Source organism: Carettochelys insculpta, chromosome 19 (genome assembly GCF_033958435.1).
Source record: "Carettochelys insculpta isolate YL-2023 chromosome 19, ASM3395843v1, whole genome shotgun sequence".
NCBI classification, from domain to species: domain Eukaryota; kingdom Metazoa; phylum Chordata; order Testudines; family Carettochelyidae; genus Carettochelys; species Carettochelys insculpta.
The window spans coordinates 3405946-3433530 of NC_134155.1; the positions used below are offsets into that span (position 1 = coordinate 3405946).

The 27585-nt window shown below is 65.3% G+C and overlaps 1 protein-coding gene across 5 annotated transcripts in view; it reads left to right on the plus strand.

Annotated features, from left to right (window-relative positions):
• The window catches only part of ABR (ABR activator of RhoGEF and GTPase), a 96749-nt gene that overhangs the window by 31267 nt on the left and 37897 nt on the right, over window positions 1-27585 (plus strand). For 4 of the 5 annotated variants that reach the window (XM_075013426.1, XM_075013425.1, XM_075013427.1 and 1 more), the window contains exon 2: window positions 22009-22193. In XM_075013426.1, the coding sequence (XP_074869527.1) occupies window positions 22009-22193 (185 nt within the window). Of the gene's footprint in view, window positions 1-21783; window positions 22194-27585 lie in introns of those variants that run through there. The other variant, XM_075013429.1, reaches the window with a different exon arrangement.

Consider the following 27585-nt stretch of genomic DNA (forward strand, 5'->3'; position numbering starts at 1 on the left):
GGACTTGCTCCTGGTCGCTGGGGATCTGCTGTTGGTGTCTGTCCCGGGGCCTACGGAGCCGGTGCCCAGGCTGTGGTTGGTGAGGTGTGTTTCAGAGCCACTGGCACAGCTCTGTGCTCTGGCACTGTCAGACCAGGCTCAGGACATATCCCTCTGTGGCTTGTACCACTGCTGAACACATTGCAGCGTGGCCCATGTCACAGAGGAGTGGGGCTTCCCCGGGCCCAGCACGCCCAGCCCTGGAGGGAGGCTAGGCCCAGGGACTCCTGCAGCAGAGTTGTGGCAATGAGTTCTCCCTCTTGGGCCTGGGGAGGGTTCTGCAGCCTGTGACGCAATGGGGGGCGTTTGAGGATTTTGTTCCCCTCTCATGCCTCGTATTCCCTAGGCAGGCTGAGCAAAGAGGCCTCATGAAGTTAAGTGGGTGGGAGCCCAGCTGCAGGAGGGGCTGGGAGGAGATGGACCCTCAGGCCAGCTCTTCCGGGGGCTCAGAAGCAAAGTTTTCTGTTAACAGGGTGAGTGCAGGGCTGCCACCAGGTATCACAGAGCTGGGGGGTCCCCAGGCCCTGCCCCCCACCCGCAGGCAGAGGTGACTCTCTCCCAGCAGGGAGAACAGGAGGTTATCAGATGACAGGGACACAGCGCAGGGTCAGCACAGGGACCAGCAGCCATCAGCACCATCCATCCTGGGGAGAGGGGCCCAGAGGGGTCCCTGAGCTGGGCCCTGGGCCCCTTCCTCCCTCTCCAGCCAGCCCAGACTGCCCCACTCCCCAGCCTAGTTCCCATTCACACCAGCCAGGCCTCTCCTGCCTCCTTTGGCCTGTTTCCAGGGCAGAAAGGGGTCACCTGGTTGCCTGGGTTAGTAAGAGTGGGTGGGTGGGGTGGGGGCTGGCTTAGATGCGAGAAGTCATCACACCAAAACTCCTCTCTCCACCATGCACCGATGCTGTGCCTAGGGAAACTGAGGCACACCCCTCCCTACGTCACACAGCCTCTCTCTGGCTGCCCAGTGGCCCTGCCCAGATGTAGCATCTGCCCCGTCAGCAGTTGGTTCCCACCTGGGCCCGGGGCGCACACAGCAGCAGTAGGCCCTGCCTGGCTCTTGCTCTCTGCATCTCTCCAGTGTGCGAGGGCCTGGCTGTGCATGGCTGCCCGCCTGGACAGCTGGCAGAGCTGCTGGACGCGGGTTCCTTCCTCCCCACCTGCGTGTGGTTCTGGCTCAGGTGCTGGCAGGCACCACTGGGACGTGCCGCTTCGCCCGGCCCAGGAGGTAGGCCATGGCAGGACCGGAGCTCCCTTGGGATGGTCTCTCCTTGGGGAGGTCACTTCTCTGGGGCCCGTGGCAGCTGTGGTGCAGATGGGGCACGGGCTGCTGGGGTGCAGGACCTGAGCTGTGCCTCGTCCATCTCTGCGGCGCTGTGGCTATCAGATCTCCCAGCACCGGGTTGCACTGGCTTTGCTCTCCTCCTCCGGAGCGTGTGCAGAGCCCATGCCAGGACTGGGGAGCCCTGCAGCCTGCAGCCCCACCTGGGGCTGGCTAGTTGGTGGGAGTGGGGCAGACCCCTCCGCCATGCTTGGCTATGGCCAGGGGCTGGCCCAGTCACTCTCCTGAGTGATGTAACCCAGCCAGAACCCCCCTCCTGCCCTGGGCCATTGTCGGTGCTCTGGGGGCGCTGCCCTGGCCAGGCAGCCGCTGGTACATCCCTGGCGTGCAGCACAGAGCTCTGGCCGCTTCCCTCAGCTGCCCTGCTGTAGTGCCTCCCATGTGCCCCTCGCTCTGCCCTGGCCCAGCAAGCCAGGTGCTCGCTGGAGCCCACCTCCCCAACCCTGTCCTCCTGCCCTGGGATAGTGGGCAGTGGTGCGACCCCAAGCACGGTGCCACTCTGGCTTGGGGCATCCCCGCTGCGTAGCCAGGCCTGGGCTTCGCCAACTGGGATGATGTGGGGTTCTGCTGTCCTGCAGTGAACTGTGTGTGCGTCAGTTTCCCAAGGTGCTGCTGAGGGGCGGGAGTTCTGGGTGCGACTCTTTCTGTGCCGGCGCCAGGGCCAATGCCCGCTGGAACCTGAGCCGGGGGCTGGGGAGGTGACCCCTTTTGCTGGCAGGAGAACAAAGGCAGAGGAGGGGCATGGGGCTGGGCAGCTGGGCGGGGGAAGGAGGCTGGGGTGGTCTGGGGCTAGGGTGTGGGGCAGGGCCCTAAGCTCTGGGCCCCTCTCCCCAGGATGGATGGTGCTGCCGGCTTCTGGTCCCTGTGCTGACCCGTCTGTTCTGTGCTGTGTCCCTGTCGCCTGATAACTTCCTGTTCTCCCTGCTGGGCGAGAGTTGGTCTGCCTGCGATGAGGGAGGGCCAGGAGCCCCTCTGTGACCCCAGCCCCAGGGAGTGGGGCCTGGTGGAGAAGGTGGAGGGAAGCGGAAGGTCAGTGCGTGAGTGGCTCCCTGTGCCCATTGACGGCAGGGCCGGGTTTGCAGGCACCCTGAGCAGCTAATCCCCAGGGAGGGAGGAGGAAAGACGCCCCCAGCTGTCAGTCCCCCCCCGTAGCCAGTCGCCTCCCGCCATGGGGAAGCAGCGGTGTCCTTAGCCACGGCCTGCCTCTCTCCCTGGCTCACCTGGCCTGGCAGAGCCCTCGGGAGGACGCTGGCCGCCCACTTGGCCTGGAGCGGATCCATGTGGGGCTGGAGGAAGGGGCGAGAGCTGGGGCCGCATGGCAGAGCTTAGAGCCAGCGTTCCCTGGCTGGTCCTGGGGCAGAGCTGCCACCTGTGTTGCTTGGGGCTGGCGCACATGGCTCCTGTGCCAGGTGTGATGGGGTTCAGGGGTCCCCCTGCACTGCACCCCGTCCGCTGGCAGGAGTGACTCTCACTCAGCAGGTACAACAGAAGGTTTATTAGGCAACAGAAGCCCAGTTTCTCACAGAAGCGACAGTACAGCAGCCAGAGACAGTCCTTCCAACCTGTCCTGGGGAGAAGACCCCCAGGGGTGCCCCTCTGGGGTGTAGCTTTCCCCCTCCTCAGGCTGGCTGCCTTCCAGCTCTCCCTTTTCCTAGCCTCTAACTGCCGCCCCGATTCAAAACCCCGCTCAGCTCCTCCCTGCTCTTTGTTCAGGCAGAGGTGTTACCTGCCAGTTGTAGCCCCAGGGTCATCCTTAGCCACTGGGAGCTGCTGCTTGCCTCAGACATCCAGCCTGACTCACACATGCACTCCCCCCACTCCATCACATCTCTTCCCCCTTCCAGACTGAACTGAGTGGGGTCACTTAGCCAGTGACCTGGGGAAGTTCGGGGCCCTCCCTGCGTGACAGGGCATCGGCTATGGTGTTGTTGCTCCCCTTGACGTGGACCACCTCCATGTCGTAGTCCTACAGGAGCAGACTCCACCGCAGGAGCTTGGCGTTGGCCCCATTCATGTGATGCAGCCAGGTCAGGGGTGAGTGATCGGTGTACACGGTGAAACGCCGTCCAAACAGGTACGGCTGCAGCTTCCCCAGTGCCCACACCATGGCCAGACATTCCTTCTCTATGGCTGCGTAGTTCTGCTCCCGGGGCAGCAGCTTCTTACTCAGGTACACGATGGGGTGTTTCTCCCCTTTGTCATTCACTTGCATTAGCACCGCCCCCAGCCCCACGTCCGAGGCATCGGTGAACACCAGGAAGGGCTTGTTGAAGTCTGGATTTGCCAGCACTGGGGCCCTGACCAGAGCCTCCTTCAGCGCGCAGAGGGCCTCTTGGCACTGCTCGGTCCAGACCACCTTGTCAGGCTTTCCCTTTTTACACAGCTCCGTGAGGGGAGCTGCGATGGAGCTAAAGTGGGGCACAAACCTCCGGTAATACCCCACCATCCCAATGAAGGCCTGGACCTGTTTCTTAGTCTGGGGTGTTGGCCAATCTCTGACAGCCTCCACTTTAGCTGGCTCTGGCTTTAAGCAGCCGCTGCCCACCTTGTGGCCCAGGTAGGTCACCTCAGCCATTCCCACCTTGCACTTCCCTGCCTTGATAGTCAGACCAGCCTTCTGGAGTCGGTCCAGCACCTGCTTGACTTGGGACACATGGTCCTCCCACGTCTGGCTGAAGATGCAAATGTCGTCCATGTAAGCCAGGGCAAAGCTCTCCATCCCTTTCAGTAGCTGGTCCACCAGATGCTGGAAGGTAGCGGGTGCCCCCTTGAGGCCAAAGGGCAGGACCAGGAACTCGTAGAGCCCCACAGGGGTGATGAAAGCCGACTTGAGCCGGGCATCTTGGTCTAATGGCACTTGCCAGTACCCCTTGGTGAGGTCTAGGGTGGTGAGGTAACGGGCTCCCCCCAGCTTGTCTAAAAGGTCATCAGGCCTGGGCATGGGGTAGGCGTCCGATACAGTGATGGTGTTAAGCTTGCGATAGTCCACACAAAACCGAACAGACCCATCTTTTTTAGGGACTAACACCACGGGAGAGGCCCAGGGGCTGGATGAGGGTTGGATCACCCCCAGAGCCAGCATGTCTTCAACCTCCCCCTATATGTCCTGAGCCGTCCTCCCTGTGGCTCTGAATGGCACACACTTGATAGGGGCGTGGGTGCCTGTCTCTATTCGGTGGACAGCCAGGTCAGTGCGTCCGGGTCTGTCCGAGAACAGCTGTTGATGCGAATGCAGCACCTCCTTGATCTCCGTCTGCTGGGCAGGGGTCAGATGGTCTGAGAGGGGAATAGACTCCAGCAAGGAGCCGGCTCCAGTCATTGTGAGCAAATCCACCAAGGGATCATCCCCCTGCCCCTCCCAGTGTCTGCACACGGCCAGCACTAAGTTCTGTCTGTCCCAGTAAGGTTTCATCATGTTCACATGATAGACCCGGTGGCTGTGGGCCCGGTTCGACAGTTCCACCACATAGTTGACATCATTTAGCTGTTTGACAACCTTGAAGGGCCCATCCCAGGCCGCTTGCAGCTTGTTCCGCCGCACAGGTACAAGGACCATCACTTGGTCCCCGGTGGCATAGGCTCGGGCCCTGGCGTTACGGTCATACCAGACCTTTTGCTTCCTTTGGGCCATGGAGAGGTTCTCCCTGGCCAGGCCCATGAGCTCGGTGAGTTTTTCCCGGAAGGTCAGTACATACTGTACCACTGACTCCCCTTCAGGAGAGGCCGTCCCCTCCCTGTAAACTGACCTCTGAGCATTTGGTCCCCCTGAGGAGCTGGTCTGTGGGGCAGACTCAGCCCAATCCGAGTGCCCATTGTCAGCACTACCCGCCTTGGCCGCCAGCCCCTCTGGCTTCTGGGACCCCACCCAGTTGACTCCATGACCCCCCGGCCTGCTCAACCTGTCTGGGAGCCTGGGGCACTGGGCTGCTCTATGCCCCTTTCGCCCACAGCGATAACAGCCTGGGTCTTGTTGTGTCCCTCGGGCCGGCTGCTCTGTCCGGGCTCTGTTTGGCTCTCTGGGGGGTGGGTGGCCGGCCCCTCTTTCCTGGGCTTGCCCAAGAGGTGGTCCCCTCTGTCGTACAGTTAGGGACCGGTCTCTCTGAGATTCTCGGTCTCTCTGGGACTCCCTCTCTTTGTGGGGCTCACTTTCAAACCTGGCCCGGCTGTTTGTGAAGTCATCTGCCAGTTTCCCTGCATCGTGTGAGTCCCCTGGCTTCCAGTCCACGAGCCACACCCTCAGGTCAGGTGCGCACATCTCGTAGAATCGCTCCACGACCGCCAGCTCGATCAGGTCCTCTACGGACTGGACTCCCATTCCGAACGCCCACTTCTGGTAGTATTGCTTCAGGCGGGCGGTTGTATCTACATGGGTTTCCTCTGGCCTCTTCTGCACCTCCTGGAACTTCTTTTTGTACATCTCCGGAGTCAGCCCGAACTTATGCAGCAGGGCCTGTTTGAACCGTTCATAGTCCCCAGGCTGCAGCCCCTCCAGCTGGCTGAGCACCGCTGCGGCCTTCTGGCCCAGCAAGGGGGTGAGGTGCCGGAGCCACTCATCTGGGGGAACCTCATGCAACTCACAGGCTCGCTCAAAGGCGGTAAGGAACTCGTCCATGTCCCCTGGGTCCTGACACTGGGCCAGCACACGCGTCTCCAAGTGACTGGCCACCCCGATCCGTCTGGCCCTCTCCCCGCTTACCGCAGCTGGGGCCTCTTGGCGTCTCGCCTCTGCCATGGTTCGCTCATGCTCCCACTCTCGCTCTCTCTCCTCCCGCTCTCGCTCTCGCTCTCTCTCCTCCCGCTGTCTCTCTTGTAGCTGGCGCTCGTGCTCACGCTCTCTTTCCCGTTCCTGGCGCTCGTGTTCCCTCTGCCGTTCCTGGGCTTCCGGTTCCTTTAATTTCACCTCGAGCTCCAGCCGTCGCAGCTGTGCGGCGGGGGACTCTGCCCGGGATGGACCACCGCTAGCTGAGCGCGACCTGGCGGGCACCGCGTCTGTCTGACGGCGTCGAGCCCCTGCTCCTGTCGGAGAATCGGAAACGCTTCCCGAGGCTGACCGGCCACTTTCTGCAGGGACAGGCTCTGCCCCCCCAGATCGGTCATTCTCTTCCAGCTGGGCAATCAGCTGGGCCTTGGTCGCCTTCCCCACGGTCAGGCCCCTCTCTCTGCACAGCCCCGCTAGCTCTGCCTTCAGGAGTCGGGTATAATCCATCTCCCCGCTATCTCCTGGGGTATCCACTCACCAGCAGCAGCTGCAGGAATGGCTCTGTTCCCCCTCTGGCTCTTGTGAGACTCCTTCCTTCTCTTGTGCTCAGTCAGCCACTGCTGGGAGCTCATCCGTGGGTGCAGTGCATCCCACTTCTGACACCAGTGTGATGGGGTTCAGGGGTCCCCCTGCACTGCACCCCGTCCGCTGGCAGGAGTGACTCTCACTCAGCAGGTACAACAGAAGGTTTATTAGGCAACAGAAGCCCAGTTTCTCACAGAAGCGACAGTACAGCAGCCAGAGACAGTCCTTCCAACCTGTCCTGGGGAGAAGACCCCCAGGGGTGCCCCTCTGGGGTGTAGCTTTCCCCCTCCTCAGGCTGGCTGCCTTCCAGCTCTCCCTTTTCCTAGCCTCTAACTGCCGCCCCGATTCAAAACCCCGCTCAGCTCCTCCCTGCTCTTTGTTCAGGCAGAGGTGTTACCTGCCAGTTGTAGCCCCAGGGTCATCCTTAGCCACTGGGAGCTGCTGCTTGCCTCAGACATCCAGCCTGACTCACACATGCACTCCCCCCACTCCATCACACCAGGACACTTCCGGCTGGCCGCACTCCTGCCTTACTGGGCTCCCTCCTGCCCTGAGCTGCCTTGGCTCGGCCCTGGGGGAGCCAAGGGGTCCTTGTGCTGTCCCTGGGCGTGGGGAGCATGGAGCCTCCCCCACCGTGGAGTGGATGGGGCGGTTGCTCCTCAGTGGGAGAGGGCCAGAGGGAACACTGGACACCTCCTGCCTAAGCCCTGGGGCTGGCCGGGGTCTCCCCTCGCCCGAGCCAGGCTGCGAGATGCTCTCATCAGAGCCAGTCCCTGTGCGGGGTGCAGCGGGAAGGACGTAACTGTACAGACGTGGCCAGGCCTGTGCCCTGCTGAGCATCAGCCGCCCACCGTCCCCTGGCTGGGGAGGGCAGCTGCAGTTGTGGAGGTGCTTGGTGGAGTGGGATGATGAGCAGAGTGTGCCCTGGGGGCTGGCGAGGGAGATCCCTGGGTCCTGCATGGAGGGGTGCTCGAGCTGGGCCAGGAATGCCCAGAAGCGTCTCGCCTGGCGGCCGTGGTGGGGAGGATGGTAGCTGTGGTGGGCATGTGTGGCACAGACACTGCAAAATGCCCCGTTCAAACACAGGCCATTATGACGGATAAGGAGGTGCAGCTTGGGAAGAGCCTGAGGCTAAAATAGCAGGGGGCTGCTGTCCACATGGAGAGGCACCGGCGGGGCTGTGTGGGGAGCCAGGAGGGGGCTGCGGGTGGGTGCTGAGGGGCACCGGCAGGGCTGTGTGGGGAGCCAGGAGGGGGCTGCTGTCCACATGGAGAGGCACCGGCGGGGCTGTGTGGGGGAGCCAGGAGGGGGCTGCGGGTGGGTGCTGAGGGGCACCGGCAGGGCTGTGTGGGGAGCCAGGAGGGGGCTGCGGGTGGGTGCTGAGGGGCACCGGCGGGGCTGTGTGGGGAGCCAGGAGGGGGCTGCTGTCCACGTGGAGAGGCACCGGCAGGGCTGTGGGGGAGCCAGGAGGGGGCTGCGGGTGGGTGCTGAGGGGCACCGGCGGGGCTGTGTGGGGAGCCAGGAGGGGGCTGCGGGTGGGTGCTGAGGGGCACCGGCAGGGCTGTGGGGGAGCCAGGAGGGGGCTGCTGTCCACGTGGAGAGGCACCGGCAGGGCTGTGGGGGAGCCAGGAGGGGGCTGCGGGTGGGTGCTGAGGGGCACCAGCAGGGCTGTGTGGGGGAGCCAGGAGGGGGCTGCGGGTGGGTGCTGAGGGTCACCGGCTGGGCTGTGGGGGAGCCAGGAGGGGGCTGTGGGTGGGTGCTGAGGGGCACCAGCAGGGCTGTGTGGGGGAGCCAGGAGGGGGCTGCGGGTGGGTGCTGAGGGGCACTGGCAGGGCTGTGGGGGAGCCAGGAGGGGGCTGCGGGTGGGTGCTGAGGGGCACGGGCAGGGCTGTGTGGGGGAGCCAGGAGGGGGCTGCGGGTGGGTGCTGAGGGGCACCGGCAGGGCTGTGTGGGGAGCCAGGAGGGGGCTGTGGGCGAGTGTTTTGGGACACCGGCAGGGCTGTGTGGGGATGTGATGAAGTGGGGGATACCTGTGTGTGTGTGAGTGGCTCACAGAGGGTGTGGGGCTCCTGCTGAGGGTAACCTTGACAACCAGGTAACACCTTTGTACTGCAGACAAAGGAGGAGGTGGAGCCTGAGGGGTTTGAATTGGAACTGGGAGTTGGAAGCAGTTAGTCTGGGCTGAGGGAGAGAAAGACAAAGGAGGGGGCAAGGCCCCAGCTCTGGGGGCCCCTCGGGGCCTCCTCTCCCCAACATGGATTGGACTGGCTGTCTCTGCCTGCTGCACTGACTCCTCTGTACGATGCTGTGTCCTGTCGGCTAATAAACCCGCTGTTCTCCTGCTAAGTGAGAGACTCTCCTGCCTACGGCCGGGGTGCAGAGCTTGGGGGACCCCAGAACCCCATCACACTGGTGTCAGAAGTGGGATGTTCTGCACCCCGAGGATGGAGCATCCAGCAGTAAGTGACCGGGGCCCCGGAAGAAGTGGGGCCTGCGAGACCCAGGTGTGCTGAAGGGCAGTGAGGTGCAGTTCCCCAAGGCGGAGGGGCCTGCGGCCAAACCCAAGCAACTGCGGTCGTGGTCCTCGAGAGGGGGTGTCACACCCGAGGAGGGGTTACTTCTGGGAATCTGTTGGAGTCGGTCCCAGAAGGTGGAGGGGCCGAGAGCCCAACCCCCAGGAACAAGTGACCCCTGAGGAGGCTGACGCTGAATGAGTTCTTCCCAAGACAGTGTGCTCATGGTCCCTGAGAGCGGGTGTCGCACTGAAGAAGGGGTTCCACTGGGAGTCTGTTGGAGTCGGTCCCAGAGGGCGGAGGGGCCTACAGCCTAACCCCGGGCAGCTTGTGACCCGCAAGAAGCCTGGCACACTGAAGGGATTCTTCCAGGAATCGTGGGGTGCAGAGGGCATCAGCCTGAGAGCCTGCAACCACGCTGAGCAACTCCGCTGTGAAGTGGCAGCACCTGGAAACCGAATCGAGATTAAAGAAGCTGGACAAGGCAGCGTGGATGTGCAGTGGCGGAGCTGAGGGCTGGGGAAAATCCTGCAGAGGTGAGCCCGGATCGGGGCAGGGAACCCTGGACTGCATGGAGCTCTGAACCGAGTGGCCTGCCGCAGCTCAAGGAGGGAAGGAGCGATTCCAACCCATCATCTACTAGTGGCCAAGACAGACCTGCGAAGGGTTTTCCAGGCCTGGGCCAAGGAAGGTGCCTGTGTGTCTGTGCAGGAAAGCAGCTGATCCACTGGGAATGGCAAGTTGTCTGTGAGAGAAGCTGCTTCACCTTCTGTGTGTGTGTGGAGACCAGCCGGGGGGCTGGGACAAAGGAGAGAGTGTCTCCCATTGCCTGTCTGTGTTGAACAGCAGCAGCAGCCTGGGGAGAGAGCAGAGCCTGCGTTTGGAAAAGGTGCCAATGAGGAAACTAGCCCATTGTCTGAGGAGGATTCCTCAGCCTAGGGTGGCTGGAAAAGGATCCACCAGAAAAGAGCATTCCAGGTGTGTCTCTGAATCCAACCATGGGGGCTGGAGCAGAGGGAATGGCTCTGGGATGGGCAGTGGTATCCCTGCTAAGGACACTGGTCCTTGGTGCAAGAAAAAGTGCTTCTGCTTCTGGGGAAGTGAATCCTTTGCCTGAGCCTGTGGGGGCTCAAGATGGAGCCAAGATCCCAGAGCTGGATCTGAGGGCAGCTGAAGCCCAGATGGGAAGTGGGCCTGCCTCTGTGTCTCTCAGGGGGGATGATGCTTTAACGTGGTCTAATCCAGTTAGTATCATCAGGGAATCCCAGAGACCAGACGATTCTGGTACTTGTTCTTTGCCTGATGCTGAGGTGTTACTGGGAGGGGGTGAGAGGACTCTGTCCTACCAGAGTCATCCTCTCGCCAGGACACAAGAACAGACAGGCAATGGAGTTACGCTAACTGATGAAGATAAAGGAGCTGGTAGCAGAAGGGAGGAAAGGGACCCTTAACCTTCTGTCCGGTGGTACTGGCTGTCTGCCTAAAGGGGGATTACGTGGGAATCTGCCTAATGGGCCAGAAGTGATCCTGGGTTTAGGTGAAACCCAGGAGCTGGTTGTGGCTCAAGGGAGCAGTGCCCCTGTGGAGCCAGACAGGGGTAAGTTATTGTTTGGGGAAGCTCTTAAGGAAGAGAATTTCCCTGAAACTTTTCCTGACCCGTCTGTGGGGACTGCAGAAAATGGGAGTGAGGTGGAGGAGAATGAACAGGAAAGGTGCTTGTCTGTAAGCACCAGAGCAACCCTTTGCCTGGGGAGAAGTTTGTTTCAGCTCCTGATGGCCAGGACCTGCCTGAGTGTGAAACCACTGGCTGTGCTCTGGAAGGGTCCAAAGCAGGCAGTGTGAAAGTTTCTCAGGAATTGGAAGTTGGTGCAAGTAAAGTAAAAACTATCAGGGAATGTGAGCAGCCCTGCGAGAACCAAATAAAACAGCTGCACAGTCAGTCTCTGTAGGATGCAGGAGAGGGCCAGCAATTCCCCATCTCCAGATGGTGGAAACACTTATATTCTTATACTGGACTCCACTTCTGATTCCATGGGGAGGCAGTAGTTGGAGGTGGAAAAACAAAGGAGCTTTGGGCCTGGTGGGCCAGTAAGGGATAAACAGGGATTCCTTCATGTGGATTCTGCGTCTGGGACTCACAAAACAACTCTCAGAAAGCAGTTTGGTTTGCAAATTTCCAGACTGGTGGGGGGGGCCATCTCCCTGAGATCATCAATGGCCCAGCTCTTGTTAGAAGAGAGGGCACAGCCAGAGAGATCAAATTTCCACCCCAGGGGGCAAGAGAGATTAGAACTTGATGGTGCTAAGAAAGGCCTCAGCCATTTATCCCCAAAATACCAGATTCTCAAGGAGGTTGCACAAAAGTTGTGGTCTACCAAAGAGCAACGTAAATGTACAGTTGCAATGGGTTTGTTCTGTTACTCACGCTGACTGCTGTAACCAAGGGGTGCTGCTACCAAAAGCTGTAGAATTGTACCATGCACTAAATGTTTAAAAAGAGCCATATAACATGACGACATTAATGTAGAAGCATAAATTGTATGCTAAAGAAGTCTGTAACTCTGAAATGTCACCATTGTTCCCTGTAACTAGTCTTGCAACCTCTGACATAAGAAGGAACATTCCAAACCTATTGTGTGGCATGGAAGGGGAAACTAAGGCACACAGCCATTGTGGTGGTCTGGCTAAATGCCAAGGATGGAAGCATTTGTACCTTCCGTTACTGGACTGTAACTGAATTCCAGACATTAGCTGGAGCAGCTGTATGAACTGGTGGTCAGATGGGGCAGGACCCAGACCACAAAAGACCTGTTCGATCTGTTGGTGCTGCAGCGAGACCAACCAACCCAAGGGAACTAAAGGAACTTGCCCGGCTGCATCACATGAAAAGGGCCAAGACCAAGCTCCTGACTTGGAGCCTCCCCCAGCAGGACTATGATGTGGAGGTGGTGCACATCGAGGGGAGAACAGAGGGTACAGCCAATGCCCTGTCACAAGGGGAGAGCCCCGAACTTCCCCAGGTCACCAGTTGAGTGACCCCGCTCAGTTCGGTCTGGAAGGGGGGAGAGATGTGATGAAGTGGGGGATACCTGTGTGTGTGTGAGTGGCTCACAGAGGGTGTGGGGCTCCTGCTGAGGGTAACCTTGACAACCAGGTAACACCTTTGTACTGCAGACAAAGGAGGAGGTGGAGCCCGAGGGGTTTGAATTGGAACTGGGAGTTGGAAGCAGTTAGTCTGGGCTGAGGGAGAGAAAGACAAAGGAGGGGGCAAGGCCCCAGCTCTGGGGGCCCCTCGGGGCCTCCTCTCCCCAACATGGATTGGACTGGCTGTCTCTGCCTGCTGCACTGACTCCTCTGTACGATGCTGTGTCCTGTCGGCTAATAAACCCGCTGTTCTCCTGCTAAGTGAGAGACTCTCCTGCCTACGGCCGGGGTGCAGAGCTTGGGGGACCCCAGAACCCCATCACAGGGGGAGCCAGGAGGGGGCTGCGGGTGGGTGCTGAGGGGCACCGGCTGGGCTGTGGGGGAGCCAGGAGGGGGCTGCGGGTGGGTGCTGAGGGCCACTGGCAGGGCTGTGTGGGGGAGCCAGGAGGGGGCTGCGGGTGGGTGCTGAGGGGAACTGGCAGGGCTGTGTGGGGAGCCAGGAGGGGGCTGTGGGCGAGTGTTTTGGGGCACCGGCAGGGCTGTGTGGGGGAGGCAGGAGGGGGCTGCGGGTCAGTGGTGAGGGTCACCGGCAGGGCTGTGTGGGGGAGGCAGGAGGGGGCTGTGGGTCAGTGGTGAGGGGCACCGGCAGGACTGTGTGGGGGAGGCAGGAGGGGGCTGCGGGTGGGTGCTGAGGGGCACCGGCAGGGCTGTGTGGGGGAGCCAGGAGGGGGCTGTGGGTGGGTGCTGAGGGGCACCGGCAGGGCTGTGTGGGGGAGGCAGGAGGGGGCTGTGGGTCAGTGGTGAGGGGCACCGGCAGGGCTGTGTGGGGGAGGCAGGAGGGGGCTGTGGGCGAGTGTTTTGGGGCACCGGCAGGGCTGTGTGGGGGAGCCAGGAGGGGGCTGTGGGTCATTGGTGAGGGTCACCGGCAGGGCTGTGTGGGGGAGGCAGGAGGGGGCTGTGGGCGAGTGTTTTGGGGCACCGGCAGGGCTGTGTGGGGGAGCCAGGAGGGGGCTGTGGGTCATTGGTGAGGGTCACCGGCAGGGCTGTATGGGGGAGCCAGGAGGGGGCTGTGGGTCAGTGGTGAGGGGCACTGGTGGCAGCAGAGCTCAGAGGGGCTCATCCAGCACTTACCTTTGCTGGTCCAGTGTGTCCCAGCCTCTGACAAAAGCAGCCGAGTGGCTCTGGAGTCCTCTTGTTCCCAGCCCCGTGGCTGGAGGTGGCCCAGCGCCAGGCTGTGGGGAGGGGATGTGACCATGAACTCCCTCTCTCCCTGGTACAGCAGGGCTGGGGTCAGCCTGTGCTGCGGAGCCCGGTGCGCCCCATGAGCCAGCCCTCCCTGACTGCTGCGCTCTGGGTGGGGGCCTCACAAGGAAGGGGGAAGCTGGTTTGCAGGCAGGGCCGTGAGGCGCAGCGGGGAAGGGCGTGGGATGGGAAGGGCCGGCAGGCATCAGAGCAGGGGTGTGGCGCTGTGGGCGGGGGGCACCCTCAAGGATTGCGCGAGCTCGTCTGTGGGGCCCTGACTCTCCGGGGCCTCTTGCCTGGCCTGGCATGCGTGCGACCTACCGCCCCCGCCCCATGGGCCCAAGAGCTGGGTGTCATCCTACTACCAGGGTGGGCAAGGACCTCCTCTGCCCAGGCTCCTGCTGGCTTGGAGCCCTGGCACGCAGGGGTGTGTGTGAGCTGAGCTGGTGGGATTGGCACTTGAGAGCAGGTGAAAGCTGGGGGCCCAGGACTCAGAGCCCCAGGAGCAGGGTGCCTTGGGGCAGGGGATCTCCAAGGCCAGTCTGGCCCCTGGAAGCTGGGTGATGAAGTGGGGTGTGAGGATTTTATTCCCCTGCTTAGGTTGCTTGTGTTTCCTAAGCTGCGTCTACACGTGCACGCTACTTCGAAGTAGCGGCACCAACTTCGAAATAGCGCCCGTCGCGTCTACACGCATCGGGCGCCATTTCGAAGTTAACTTCGACGTTAGGCGGCGAGACGTCGAAGTCGCTAACCTCATGAGGAGATAGGAATAGCGCCCTACTTCGACGTTCAACGTCGAAGTAGGGACCGTGTAGACGATCCGCGTCCCGCAACGTCGAAATTGCAGGGTCCTCCATGGCGTCCATCAGCTGGGGGGTTGAGAGATGCTCTCTCTCCAGCCCCTGCGGGGCTCTATGGTCACCGTGTGCAGCAGCCCTTAGCCCAGGGCTTCTGGCTGCTGCTGCGGCAGCTGGGGATCTATGCTGCAGGCACGGTCTGCAACCAGTTGTCAGCTCTGTGTATCTTGTGTTGTTTAGTGCAACTGTGTCTGGGAGGGGCCCTTTAAGGGAGCGGCTGGCTGTTGAGTCCGCCCTGTGACCCTGTCTGCAGCTGTGCCTGGCATCCCTATTTCGATGTGTGCTACTTTGACGTGTAGACGTTCCCTCGCTGCGCTTATTTCGATGTTGGGCTGAGCAACGTCGAAGTTGAACATCGACGTTGCTGGCCCTGGAGGACGTGTAGACGTTATTCATCGAAATAGACTATGTCTATTTCGATGTTGGCTGCACGTGTAGACGTAGCCCTAGTGTCCTGCAGTCACAGCAGGGTGCGCCTCAGTTTCCCTAGCACAGCATCAGTGCCTAGTGCAGGGGGAGGGGTTCAGCACGGTGGTTTCTCACAGGTAGGCAGTCGGCCTCCTTTGCCCTTTGTAACCTAAACAACCAGGTGATCCCTTCCTCCCCTAACTGGGAAACAGGACACAGGCAGAAGGAGGGGCCTGGCTGGTGGGAGTTGGAACTGGGCTGGGAGTGGGGCAGTCTGGGCTGGCTGGAGAGGGAGGGAGGGGACCAGGGCCCGGCTCGGGGACCCCTCTGGGCCCCTCTCCCCAGGATGGATGGTGCTGACGGCTGCTGGTCCCTGTGCTGACCCGTCTGTTCTGCGCTGTGTCCCTGTCGCCTGGTAACCTCCTGTTCTCCCTGCTGGGTGCAAGTCACCTCTGCCTGGGGGCGGGGGGCAGGGCCGGGGCCCCCACGCCCCACGACAAGCTGCTCTGGGCAGGTCTGCGTGAGGCCGACGGGCTGTGAGAGTGCCCTTCCTGCGGCAAACGTCAGCCCCCTGGGGCAGCAGCTGCTGCAGGAGCTTTGTGCTGGGGGTGGCTCCTTGGGGCAGCTCCCAAGCGGTGAGCTGCTGAAAGGGGCAGGTGGGATTTTCTGTCTGTTGCAGGCTGTTTCCATCCATGTGTGATGTAGTGGGGGGAGTGCCTGTGTGAGACTCAGGCTGGATGTGAGAGACAAGCAGAGCAGCTCCCAGTGGCTAAGGATGACCTGGGGCTACAACCTAGGCTGGCAGGTAACACTTCAGCCCTGAACAAAGAGGAAGGAGGAGCCGAGCTGGTTTTTGAATGGGGCGCGGCAGTTAGCGGCTAGGGGGAGAGGAGCTGGAAGGCAGCCAGCCTGAGGAGGGGGAAAGCTACACCCCAGAGGGGCCCCCCTCGGGGTCTTCTCCCCAGGACGGGTTGGAATGATTGTCTCTAACTGCTGTACTGACGCTTCTGTGACAAACTGGACGTCTGTTGCCTAATAAACCTCCTGTTGTACCTGCTGAGTGAGAGTCTCTCCTGCCAGCGGACGGGGTGCAGTGCAGGGGGACCCCGAACCCCATCACACCATGCGGAGGGGAAAGTTTTGTCCACTGAGCGTGTGCGAATGCGCCCCACTGCCAGGAACTGTGGGCACTCTGCAAATCTCCCCTGAGCGGCTGCCCAAGCGTGCAGGGAACACTGGTAGGCCCTGGGGGAGCAGTGGGTCCCTGCCACCCGGCTCTGCGGCGTTTCCATCCTGCCCTGGGCCCGTCCCCTCACACAGCTCTGCGGGTCCCCCCCAGTCCCAGGATAACAGCCTGCTGCCACCAGCTGGCCCCTCACCTGCCTTGGGTGTGCCCGGCATTGCCCCCTGCTCTCCCCTTCCACCCGGGCCCTGGGTACAAAATGCCCAACCCTTGGCTCGCCTGGTCCTGCCAGTGGGGACTCTGCCTCCCTGGCTGAGCGCCTGCTGCGGGACATCAGGGTGGCTGTGGGGGGGAAGGCCAGGCCGGGCCGTGTCTTGCGGTGTGGGGCGGTGCATAGGGTCCCTGCCCTCCCTCGAGCTTGGCCACGGCCAGGCGTGGCTGCTGCCAGGCAGGGGGTCTCTTCCCTGCCCAGTGGCACCAGGGAAGAAGCAGCTGGGCTGGGGGGGCCGGGGCGTGGGGAGAGCTGGGTGGTTGAGCCATGAGCCCCGCAGCCCATTGCCACGCTGGGGCTCTAGGGGCAGAGCAGCCCTGGGGAGTGCCAGGCCCTGCTGTGGTGCTGGCGGCAAGCCGGGGCCGCCCTGCGCCAGGCAGGGGCGGATGCTGGAGGCGCTGCCCCACGGCCGCAGCCCCCCAGGACTCCGGCCCGTGGGACAGAGCCGGGCAGAGCCCGAGGCCCCTTCCCCCACCCCAGCGCCCGTGGGAGGCTGAGCTGGCAGCCGGCAGGATGGTGCAGGAGCCTGTTGCCATGGCGATGGCACGGGCCTCCCGCCGCGGGCAAGGCAGGCGCAGTGCCTGGGCCTGTGGGGGCGGGAGAGGGGGCCGGGGCCACGGCCACGGCAGGGCTGGCGCTGGGGCCGGGGGGAGCTGCAGGCTGTCCTGGGTCCAGGGCCAGGGCTGGCGTGGTCTGACCGAGCAGCACAGGGGACCTGGCCGGGCGGGGGAGCTGCAGGGGGGCAGGAAGTGTGGGGAAGGTCCTGGATTGAGGGGCACCGGCAGGGCCGTGCGAGGGGGGCTCAGGGCCGGGCTGGCAGGGGCTGTGGGTCGGGGCTGAGGGGGGCCCAGGGCTGGGCTGGGCTGGCAGGGGCTGTGGGTCGGGGCTGAGGGGCACTGGCAGGGCTGTGCGAGGGGGGCCCAGGGCTGGGCTGGCAGGGGCTGTGGGTCGGGGCTGAGGGGCACTGGCAGGGCTGTGCGAGGGGGGCCCAGGGCTGGGCTGGCAGGGGCTGTGGGTCGGGGCTGAGGGGCACTGGCAGGGCTGTACGAGGGAGGCCCAGGGCCGGGCTGGCAGGGGCTGTGGGTCGGGGCTGAGGGGGGCCCAGGGCCGGACTGGCAGGGGCTGTGTATCGGGGCTGAGGGGCACTGGCAGGGCTGTGCAATGGGGTCCATGGCCTGGCAGGAGCGGCTGTGGGTCGGGGCTGAGGGGCACTGGCAGGGCTGTGTGAGGGGGGCCCAGGGCCGGGCTGGCAGGGTCTGTGGGTTGGGGCTGAGGGGCACTGGTAGGGCTGTGTGAGGGGGGCCCAGGGCCGGGCTGGCAGGGGCTGTGGGTCGGGGCTGAGGGACACTGGCAGGGCTGTGTGAGGGGGGCCCAGGGCCGGGCTGGCAGGGGTTGTGGGTCGGGGCTGAGGGGCACTGGCAGGGCTGTGCGAGGGGGCCCAGGGCTGGGCTGGCAGGGGCTGTGGGTCGGGGCTGAGGGGCACTGGCAGGGCTGTGCGAGGGAGCCCAGGGCCGGGCTGGCAGGAGCGGCTGTGGGTCGGGGCTGAGGGGCACTGGCAGGGCTGTGCGAGGGAGCCCAGGGCCGGGCTGGCAGGGGCTGTGGGTCGGGGCTGAGGGGCACTGGCAGGGCTGTGTGAGGGGGGCCCAGGGCCGGGCTGGCAGGGTCTGTGGGTCGGGGCTGAGGGGCACTGGCAGGGCTGTGTGAGGGGGGCCCAGGGCCGGGCTGGCAGGGGCTGTGGGTCGGGGCTGAGGGGCACTGGCAGGGCTGTGCGAGGGAGCCCAGGGCCGGGCTGGCAGGGGCTGTGGGTCGGGGCTAAGGGGCACTGGCAGGCCTGTGCGAGGGGGTCCGTGGCCTGGCAGGAGGGGCAGAGCTGTGCAGGATATGTTCCCCCCACCTCCCCCACTGCTCTGGGCTTTTGCATTAAAATTCACCCAGACCCCGTAACCCAAGCAGAAGTGAAAGAACCCCTAATGTGAGAGCAGCGCCCCCGGCCCTGGTCCCTTCTTGTGGGGGGCAGCAGCGCCCGCCGCTGGAGCGTTTTGCACATGGCCGGCACCTGCTGCCCAGCCCCAGTAGCAGAGCGGGGCTCCCAATGGCTCGTGGTGTTCTGGGGGCTCCGTGCTGTGCGCGTGACCCGTGTGCAATGTGTGTGCGCTGCGAGCGTGCCCAGGTCAGGAGAGAGGTGCCCTCAGTGCCTCTCCCACTCCGCAGCCCGGGGGCTCTCCAGGCGCTCAGCGCGGTGCCTGGCAGCCGGGCAGCCGGCATGTGGGTGTGGCGGAGGGAACCCCGCTGCTGCTGAGGGAGACCCAGGAGCGTGCGCTCCGCTGGGTGTCCTGGCTGCTCCCTCGACAGCCTGCTGCCGTGCTGCCCTTCAGCGCCTAGGCGGGGTGAGTTCCCAGCTGGCACGTGCTAAGGAAGGGGACCCTGGGCAGCAGGGCTGTGCCTGCATACGCACCCGCCTCGGCACACCCGCGTGCACAGGGCCGCTGGAGCCAGGCCCTGCCAGAGAGAACAGCGTCTGCACGGTGGGGTCCCTGCTCAGGGGAGACGAGGCCGCTTACACTTGGCTCTGTGCCGTGCCGTGTGCCCTGCCGCTTGGCATCCAGGACACGACCCCCAGGCTAGCCTTGTTCCTGACCCCCTTCCTGCCCTGGCGTGTGTTCACAGGGGCTGGCTTGGGAGGGCTTTGAAATCCTCTTTGATTTAAAGATTTATCAACTTGAAATATTAAATGGCAATGAAATATTAACGGCAGCAAAGCACAGGCTGGGAGGCTTGAGTGCGCTGGCTTCCCCAGGGGCTGTGGGAAGGCTGTGTGCAGGGTGTGGGGCAGGGGGCTCTGCTGCTGCCTGGCTTCCCCCGGGGACTGCGTGCAGGGTGTGGGGCAGGGGGCTCTGCTCCTGCCTGTTTTCCCTAGGGGCTGTGGGCAGGCTGCATGCAGGGTGTGGGGCAGGTGACTCTGCTCCTGCCTGGCTTCCCTGGGCCTGTGGGCAGGCTGTGTGCAGAATGTGGGGCAGGGGGCTCTGCTCCTTCCTGGCTTCCCCGCGGCTGTGGGCAGGGTGTGGGGCAGGGGGCTCTCTGCTCCTGCCTGGCTTTGCATGGGGCTCTGGGCTGGGCGCAGACAGTGCAGGGTGGGGCTCTGCTTTCGGTCCCTGCCAGGACTTTGTGTGAGCTGGGGGAGGTCTCTTCTCTGTCAGTGTGCCAGGTACAGGGCTGGGGGCCCCGTCATTGCAGCAGGGAGCCCTGGCCCGCTGGGGTGACCGTGGTAACAGCAGGTGTTCCTTTACCGGGGGCTTGGGGGTCTGGTTTGGCCTGGCGCTGCCTCCCCCAGGGTGAGGAGCCACGAACGGCCTTTAACCCCTGGGCTGGCAGACCTGCAGGACCAGTTCTCGAGCTGTGTCCCCTTGGCACGTGCTTCTCCCCAGCCACAGCTGGCTCTGCTCCCCACAGGAGCCCTGTGCAGATGGCAGGGGGGCAGCCTGGGGCCCTGGCTGGGCTGAGCTCTTGGGCTCCAAGTTCCACCCTGGGGAGAGGGACTCATGCCGGGGGTCTGGGCCGGGGTGAGCTGGGGGTCGAGGCCATGCCAAGATGGGCCTGCTCCGAGCTTGGAGGGGTGGGGTGCTACCGTGGGGAGTGATGGGGAAGGGCCTTGGCCGCTGGCCCTGCATGGCGGTCTGGTGCCCAACGCCTGTCCTGCGCAGAGTCCTGGCTGGGAGACCTCGGCCCGTTGGGGGTGCTAAGGGCAATAAGTCTGCTCCGCTGCTGCGGCGAGGGGATCCGAGTGCTGCAGGTGATGGCAGGGGTGCTGCCCCCACCCCCCGTGGCTGGGAGCAGGGCAGGGGCGGAGTTCTGTGTTTGGAGCCCACCCCCCCGAGCCTGTGGCAGCCTGGGGAGGGGGCGAGGTGGGAAAGCCCCCTGGCTGAAGAGGGAGAGCAGCATGCCAGGAGAGGTCACCCCGGGGGATGGGCCCCTGCTACTGCAGGCCACATCGCTGCTGCTTGGCTGGGGCCTTCATCTCCACCAGTGCCTGCCCCTGCCCCTGCCCCTGGGGGTCCCACCCGCTTGGCACCAGCCCCTGCCCCCTGTTCCTCCTCTGGGCTGCTGCACGCGCCTCCTCCCGCCACTGAGCCCGTTGCCATTGTCCTGGTAACAGACCAGCTCCCCACCTCCCAGCGCCGCAGCCTGGGGGCGTTGGAGCTGAGTGTGGTTCCAACCCCTAGGCCTCCCTGGCCCCGTCCCTCGGGCTGTAGCATGGCTGTGATGGGGGGAGGAGCGACCGGTCCTTCACGTCCAGCCCAAGGTGGGGACCCTCAGCGCTCCCTTGCTGGCGGCTAAGAGGGGCTGGGACTGAATGGGGGCGGGGGAGCGACACGCCCCCTCCATGCTGCCTCCAGGGCTGGCAGCCCCACACCCTGCCCCAGCCTTTCCATCCTTGCTGGAGCTGGGCTGCACTGCTCGCCCCCTGGGCTGGTTCGTGGCTGTCGGGGGGTGCCACTGGTGCCCAGGGCTCCCCGTCCCAGCAAATGCTGCTGTCGGTGGGGTGGGAAGAGCTGCTCCCCCCTACTTACCCAGTGAGCTCCAGGAACAATGGCCATCCCAGCCGCCAGCACTACATTCACCCTCGCTTTCCAGAGGGGAAACTGAGGCACAGAGGGGCAGGGTAGCGACTTACATGAGCTGCCCAGTGGGTTGGCAGCAGAGCTGGGCTGAGAACCCAGGAGTCTTGGCACCTGGGCCCACCTTTGCTTGGTGCCTCAGCGTGCGGGGCCTCCTCTTGCACGGACCACCAGCCCCCTGCTGCTGCCCCTTCCGGCACGCGGGGAGCTGTGGCCTGCGGCAGACAGAGCCGGGCGTCTGCACTTCCAGGGTAGTGCTGAGCTGTTACAAGCGTGTCAGGGCGCCTGGGGGGGGGCCAGGCTAGCAGGGCTCACTGTGCCAGGGAGCAGGTACTGCCTCTCAGGGGCTAACAGGCCAGCTGAAGAGCTAACGCTGCCAGGGACTCCTCTGGGTGGGGAGCAGCTGAATGTGCTCTCTCCTCCCCCCAGGTATGTCTGTAACACAAGGCGGCTGTGTCACTGGGCACCAGGGAGCCCTCAATCACTGGGGTGGGGGTGCCAAGACCCCTCCAACCCTGGCTTACCCCGCCCCCCCTCCCGGCACGGTCTCTGCCGAGCGTCCCTACAGTCATGGTGTGGGACCTTTGCCAGCAAATCAGCCCGTGCCGCTGGCCCCCATGCTGGGGAGGGGCTCTGAGGTCAAGGCCCCCGCCCCGGCAGAGTGGGGAGAAGGCCCTGCCCAGCTGCAGGCCAGGGGCTGGTGGAACGGGGCTGTTCCCATTGCACATCATTCTCTGCCTCTGCTCCCACCTTGTCCGGGTGCCGCGCTGCCATTGGCTGCTGGAGTCAAAACAAGGGGGAGGAGCTAGGGAAGTGACCTCACCTACTGGGAGCCCCGCCCCCAGCCCTATAAAAAGCAAGATGGTGCAGCAGGGAGGGAGAGCTCTGAGCTGCCAGCTTTGCCCCCGTGGGGACCAGGGCTGGGGGGCGGCTCCATGTCTGATGGCTTAGCCCCTGGGTGTCATGCCTCTGGCCAGCCCCCCCTCCCACCTGGGCTCTTCCGCTGGGCGGTGCCATGGCCGCGCGGGGCCGGCAGCGCCCGGTGCGCTACGCCTCCCTTGGCGCCCTGGTGGCAGACACTCACCGGCCTCTCCTCTTCCTCCTGGCAGACTTCAACTACGGGGCGGAGGACTACGACGCGGAGGGGAATGAGGAGCCCAAGGGGCCACCGGAGGGCTCGGAGACCATGCCCTACATTGACGAGTCGCCCACCATGTCCCCGCAGCTCAGCGCCCGCAGCCAGGAGGGTGGCGATGGCGTCTCGCCCACACCCATCGACGGGCTGGGTGCTGGGGTAAGTGGCTGGCGCGGGTGCTGGGGCTCTGGTGTTGCTGCTGCTTGTGTCCTGTGGGAGCCAGTTCCGCTGGCGTGGGGGCAGCCTAGCCCCTAACTCCCCCAATCTCCTTGTCCGGTCCTTTCCCTGTTGGCCCCAGGTCTGTCCGGCGTGAGAGGCGTGGGGGTGAGGGAGCTGCCTGGCTGCCTCTTGCTGGTCCCCCACTTCCCTTCAGGGGTGAGCAGCACCGGCTGCAGCCTGCCTGCGGTGCTGGTGGCTCAGGGCGCGGCGAGTGGCTGGCTTCGGTTTGCTGGCGCCCCGGCCCCAGCCTTTCCTGGGTGCTTTGACGTGGTGACGGGCGAGGACGGCTCGAGCGTGCCATCCCCGGAGGGAGGAGCTGCCGCAGAGCTCCTAGGGCTGGCAGCAGCTACGCAGCCCTCCCCTTGCTGACGGCAGGCAGCAGTCAGGCCCAGCCTGGGAGTGGAGCAGTGTGCAAGGGTCCCTGGTCCGCCATCCTGCCGGCCATGCCCGGGACTGAGCACCTGGCTCCTGCTCCCCGACCCAGCCCCAGCTGCATTTCAGTGCTCTGGGGAGAAATGCTGTGGAGTGTGCAGGGTACCCCTGGGGCCAGCTTGGGGTGGCATGGAGTGGGAGCCCCTCTGCCCCAGAGCTCAGGCACTTGAAAGCACAGTTGGGGGGGGGCTGTTACGCCTGCTGGCTGGGCATGCTGGGGGTGCAGGGCAGGCATGCTGCAGAGCATCACCCACTTTCGTGAGCCCTGAAGTGGGATGCTAAGACTGGTGATTAAAAACCCTGGCAGGGGAGCCTGGGGCAGGGCAGGACCAGGGGCATCTGGGACTGTGGATGGAGCTGGCAGGGCAGGATGCTGTTTCCCTTCCCGGCTCTGCCGCATCCTGCAGCTCCCCGGTTGGGCACAGCCGCCCCTCTCCTGGGCTGCGTGTGCCATCTAGCGGCAGAGGGTGGGACTGGGCCGGCTGGAGGCTTCTGCTTGCTTTCAGTCTTTGGGGGGCAGCAGCCCGGCTTGGAGTGGTGTGTTGATGCCTCTCTCTGTCTGGGGGAACTCTGCGGTGGGGGGGTGGCAGGGAACGCTGTGGGCAGCGCCGCCGTTTGCGGGGGCTTGACGTGTATCTTCCTGTTTGTTTCTTGGGGCTCTGACAGCTCTTGGCCAACAAATGGCGCAGCCTGGTTTCCTGGCTGCCTGGACATTGGTACGCACCAGCCCCAGTGTCTTGGCAGCCGGTCTCTGGGTGGCTTGGAAGGAAATGCCTGAGGCTGTAGCATGAGGCAGCCTGAGTCTGCAGCTGGTGCAGGGGGCGAAGAGAGAGCCTTCCTGACCGTGCGGCGGGGGCCCCTGGAGCGTGGGGCTTGTTCCGCAGGCCGTGCTGGGCTCAGGTGACGGTGTTTCTCGTGGCGGCCCTGTGAGGTGCGTGGGGCCGGAGAGGCCTGTGTCCCGCCTCCAGTTCAGGGCAAGGCAGTGCCAGGGGAGGCTGGGCCCTGGGCGCTGGAGGGGTTAGGGGCTCACCCCAGAAGCAAAGTGGACATGAAGGTGTCACTTGCTCCCAGCCCACGGTGGGGTGAGGGGCCAGGCTGGGTGGTGGCTCTAACCAAGGGGGAGCCCCTGGGCAGGCGACACGCCCAGTCCCAGCTGCCCACCCGCAGGAGGGAAAGGCCCCACCCCCCCACCCAGCGTTTGATGCCATTTCCCCACCAGGTGGCAGCAGCGTGGGGACGGCGGCTGCGTTCAGTGACGTCTGGGAGCTCGGCAGCGTGGGTGTCTCCACTCCCCCTGCTCCCCAGAAGGGGCGTCGTGCTGGGCCCAGACCCTCTCTGGGGCTGCCCCTTGGCGGGGCCCCGGCGCGGTCCTGCCTTCCCGTCTGTGGGAACGGTGCCTCCTTCCGTGCACTGCAGGGCGACAGCCCCAGCTCACAGGGGGCCCGTGGGGTTGCCTGGGGCTGGTGAGGTGGGGTGGGAATGCCCCAGGGGCTCTGGTGCAGCCAGTGACTGCTGCAGGCCGGGGCCGGGACTGTCTCTGATCGCCTGGCACCGTGCGATCAGCTCTGGGCCCTCCTGGTGGGGTGGGCAGCTGCCCTGGCACCGTGGAGCTGGGGTGTGGCTGGGTGCAGGAGCTGGCGAGCGCTCAGCTGGAGCTGGGTGTGGTTCTCCTGGCTCCTGAGCCGGGCTGCCTCAGGACAAAGCCTCAGGTTGTTCCCTCTCCCAGGGCTGCCCAGCCCCCACGCTGCCCTCTTCGCCCTTGGTGAATGGCCACTCTGGAGCGCGCCGTGCCTGGAGCCAAGGGATGGCCCCGAGCCCATGGCCGGCTGCGAGAGCGTGCCGCCTGGTGCAGCCACTGCCCTGCTGCCAAGGCTCCTCGGAGCCCAGCCTGTGGGACGCCTGCTCCTGGGCGCCTCCTGGCACGGGGGCACGCAGCAGTCTGCCCCCTTCAGCTCCTGGGCAGGGAGCCTCTGGCAGCTGGTGGGATTGGGAGGCGTTGTGGCTCCTGCTGCCTCTGCCTGCAATCCCATTATCCCTGCCCGGGGCCAGGCTAAGCTGAGTGCCCTTTGGACACCGCGGCTTACCCCCTTTGCAGCTGCCTCTGAGGCCTGCGTGCTGGTGGGCCAGCTGAGCAGCCGCGCCTGGGATCTGCCAGCAGGAGGCAGCGGACTCACGCTCGGCTTCCCTGGGGGTGTCAGGCCCCTGCTGCTGGGACTGAGGAGCCTGCCCTGAACTGAGGGGGGCGGAGAGCCTGCATGGCCCCCCCAGTCCCTGTCCCAAGCCAGCTGCTGCATTCCCTGGGCTGGAGCCTGGCAGTGGGTGGGCCTTGCTGCTGGCCCCCGACACATCCGCAGAGCCTCCTCTTGCTGGGCGAGCCGTGCTGGGCTCCTGCGGTTCTGGGTGAGAACCGGGCCCTGGCCTCGGGCTCTCCCCGCGCTCTGCACAGGGGCCTGTCGGCCTCTAGCTGAGGGCAGGGCCAGGCAAGAGCCGGGTGGTGCTGTTGTGGCTGCGGGGGCGGAAGACAATAGGGCCACACATGCAAAGCTCCTAGACCTCAGCTTCCCTTTCTCTGCAGCTGTGGGTGCGGGGGACAGAGGTGAAGCTCCTTCCCCACAGCTGCAGCCCCGGCCAGTCTGCAGGGCTGCAGGAGCCGCCAGCTGCGCCCGCTGTGCCCTCCCCTCTGTCCAGTCTGTGCCTGCACCGCTGTCTCCCTCGCTCGCTGCCCCAGCCCGGGTGGGCCCTGGCCGTTTGGGGAGGGGGATCACCGTGGAAGCACGAGGGGGTTTGGGACCCAGGCGGCTGCTGCGCTGGGTGCGCTCCGGCCCTCAGCGACCGCACTCCTCGCTCGCTGGCCTGAGCTCTGCCGCTGCACCGTGCCTGGCTGCCTCCACTTTAGCCGGCGGCAGAGCGGGGCGGGGTCCTGCCATTTGCGTCAGTAGGGTTCAGAGTGAACGCCCTGCTGGGTGGACAGAGCCCAGGGGTTCTCTCCCCTGCCCTGTTCTGCCAGGCTGGGTTTGCACAGCTGTCCCGGGCTGGCCAGGCGTATCTTGGCTGCATTTGCCTGGCTGCATTACCCTGGAGTTGCAGGGCGACCTCCTCTCTCCCAGCCCGCTGCCAGACACTGACAGCCTCCTCCCCTGCCCCCTGCGCTGGGAGGCAACTGCCTCTCTTGCTGGTCAGTGGGGAGCCCCGGGCCAGCTGGGGGTGTCCGGTCGGGGGAGCTGGGAGGCTGCTCCTGTTGAGCCCAGGGGAAGCAGGGAGGAGGGAGCCCCCCGGGCAGGCTGGTGGGATGGAGCTGTGGGCTCCAGGGTGGGGGTTCTCTTTGGGCAGTGGCCGGGGCCCCAGTGTGGTGCTGTGTGAGGCTGAGGACTGGCAGTGGCCCAGGCCCCATGTGCGTACAGTGCGAGGCTGGGGGCCGGCCGTGGCTCAGGCCCCAGTCCCGGTGCTGAGTCGTGCGAGGCTGGGGGCCGTGCAAGGCTGGGGGCTGGCTGTGGCTGTGATGGGGTTCGGGGTCCCCCAAGCTCTGCACCCCGTCCGCAGGCAGGAGTGACTCTCACTCAGCAGGAGAACAGCGGGTTTATTAGCTGGCAGGACACAGCATTGTACAGAGGAGTCGAGACAGCCAGTCCGATCCATGCTGGGGAGAGGAGGCCCCAAGGGGCCCCCCAGAGCCAGGGCCTTGCCCCCTCCTTTGTCTCTCTCTATCCCAGCCCAGACTCACTGCTTCCAACTCCCAGTTCCAATTCAAACCCCTCCGGCTCCACCTCCCCCTTTGTCTCCAGTACAAAGGTGTTACCTGGTTGTCACGGTTACCCTCAGCAGGAGACCTACACCCTCTGTAAGCCCCCCCCCCCCCACACGTCCCCCATTCCATCACAGTGGCCCAGGCCCCGGCGCCGTGCGAGGCTGGGGGGCCGGCTGGGGGCCCCGGCGCCGTGCGAGGCTGGTGGCCGGCTGGGGGCCCCGGCGCCGTGTGAGGCTGGCGGCCCAGGCCCAGGCCCAGGCCGGGGGCCGGCTGGGGGCCCCGGCGCCGTGCGAGGCTGGCGGCCGGCTGGGGGCCCCGGCCCAGGTGCCGTGCGAGGCTGGGGGCTGGCTGGGGGCCCCAGCGGCGTGCGAGGCTGGCGGCCGGCTGGGGGGCCCGGGCCCCAGTGCCGTGCGAGGCTGGCGGCCGGCTGGGGGGCCCGGGCCCCGGTGCTGTGCGAGGCTGGCGGCCGGCTGGGAGCCCAGGCCCAGGTGCCGTGCGAGGCTGGGGGCTGGCTGGGGGCCCCGGCGCCGTGCGAGGCTGGGGGCTGGCTGGGGGCCCCGGCGCCGTGCGAGGCTGGGGGCTGGCTGGGGGCCCCGGCGCCGTGCGAGGCTGGGGGCTGGCTGGGGGCCCCGGCGCCGTGCGAGGCTGGGGGCTGGCTGGGGGCCCCGGCGCCGTGCAAGGCTGGCGGCCGGCTGGGGGCCCAGGCCCCGGCGGCGTGCGAGGCTGGGGGCCCAGGCCCAGGCCCAGGCCCAGGCCCCGGCGCCGTGCGAGGCTGGCGGCCGGCTGGGGGCCCCGGCGCCGTGCGAGGCTGGCGGCCGGCTGGGGGCCCCGGCGCCGTGCGAGGCTGGCGGCCGGCTGGGGGCCCCGGCGCCGTGCGAGGCTGGCGGCCGGCTGGGGGCCCCGGCGCCGTGCGAGGCTGGCGGCCCAGGCCCAGGCCCAGGCTGGGGGCCGGCTGGGGGCCCCGGCGCCGTGCGAGGCTGGCGGCCGGCTGGGGGCCCAGGCCCAGGTGCCGTGCGAGGCTGGCGGCCGGCTGGGGGCCCAGGCCCTGGCCCCGGCGCCGTGCGAGGCTGGCGGCCCAGGCCCAGGCCCAGGCCCTGGCCCCGGCGCCGTGCGAGGCTGGGGGCCGGCTGGGGGCCCAGGCCCTGGCCCCGGCGC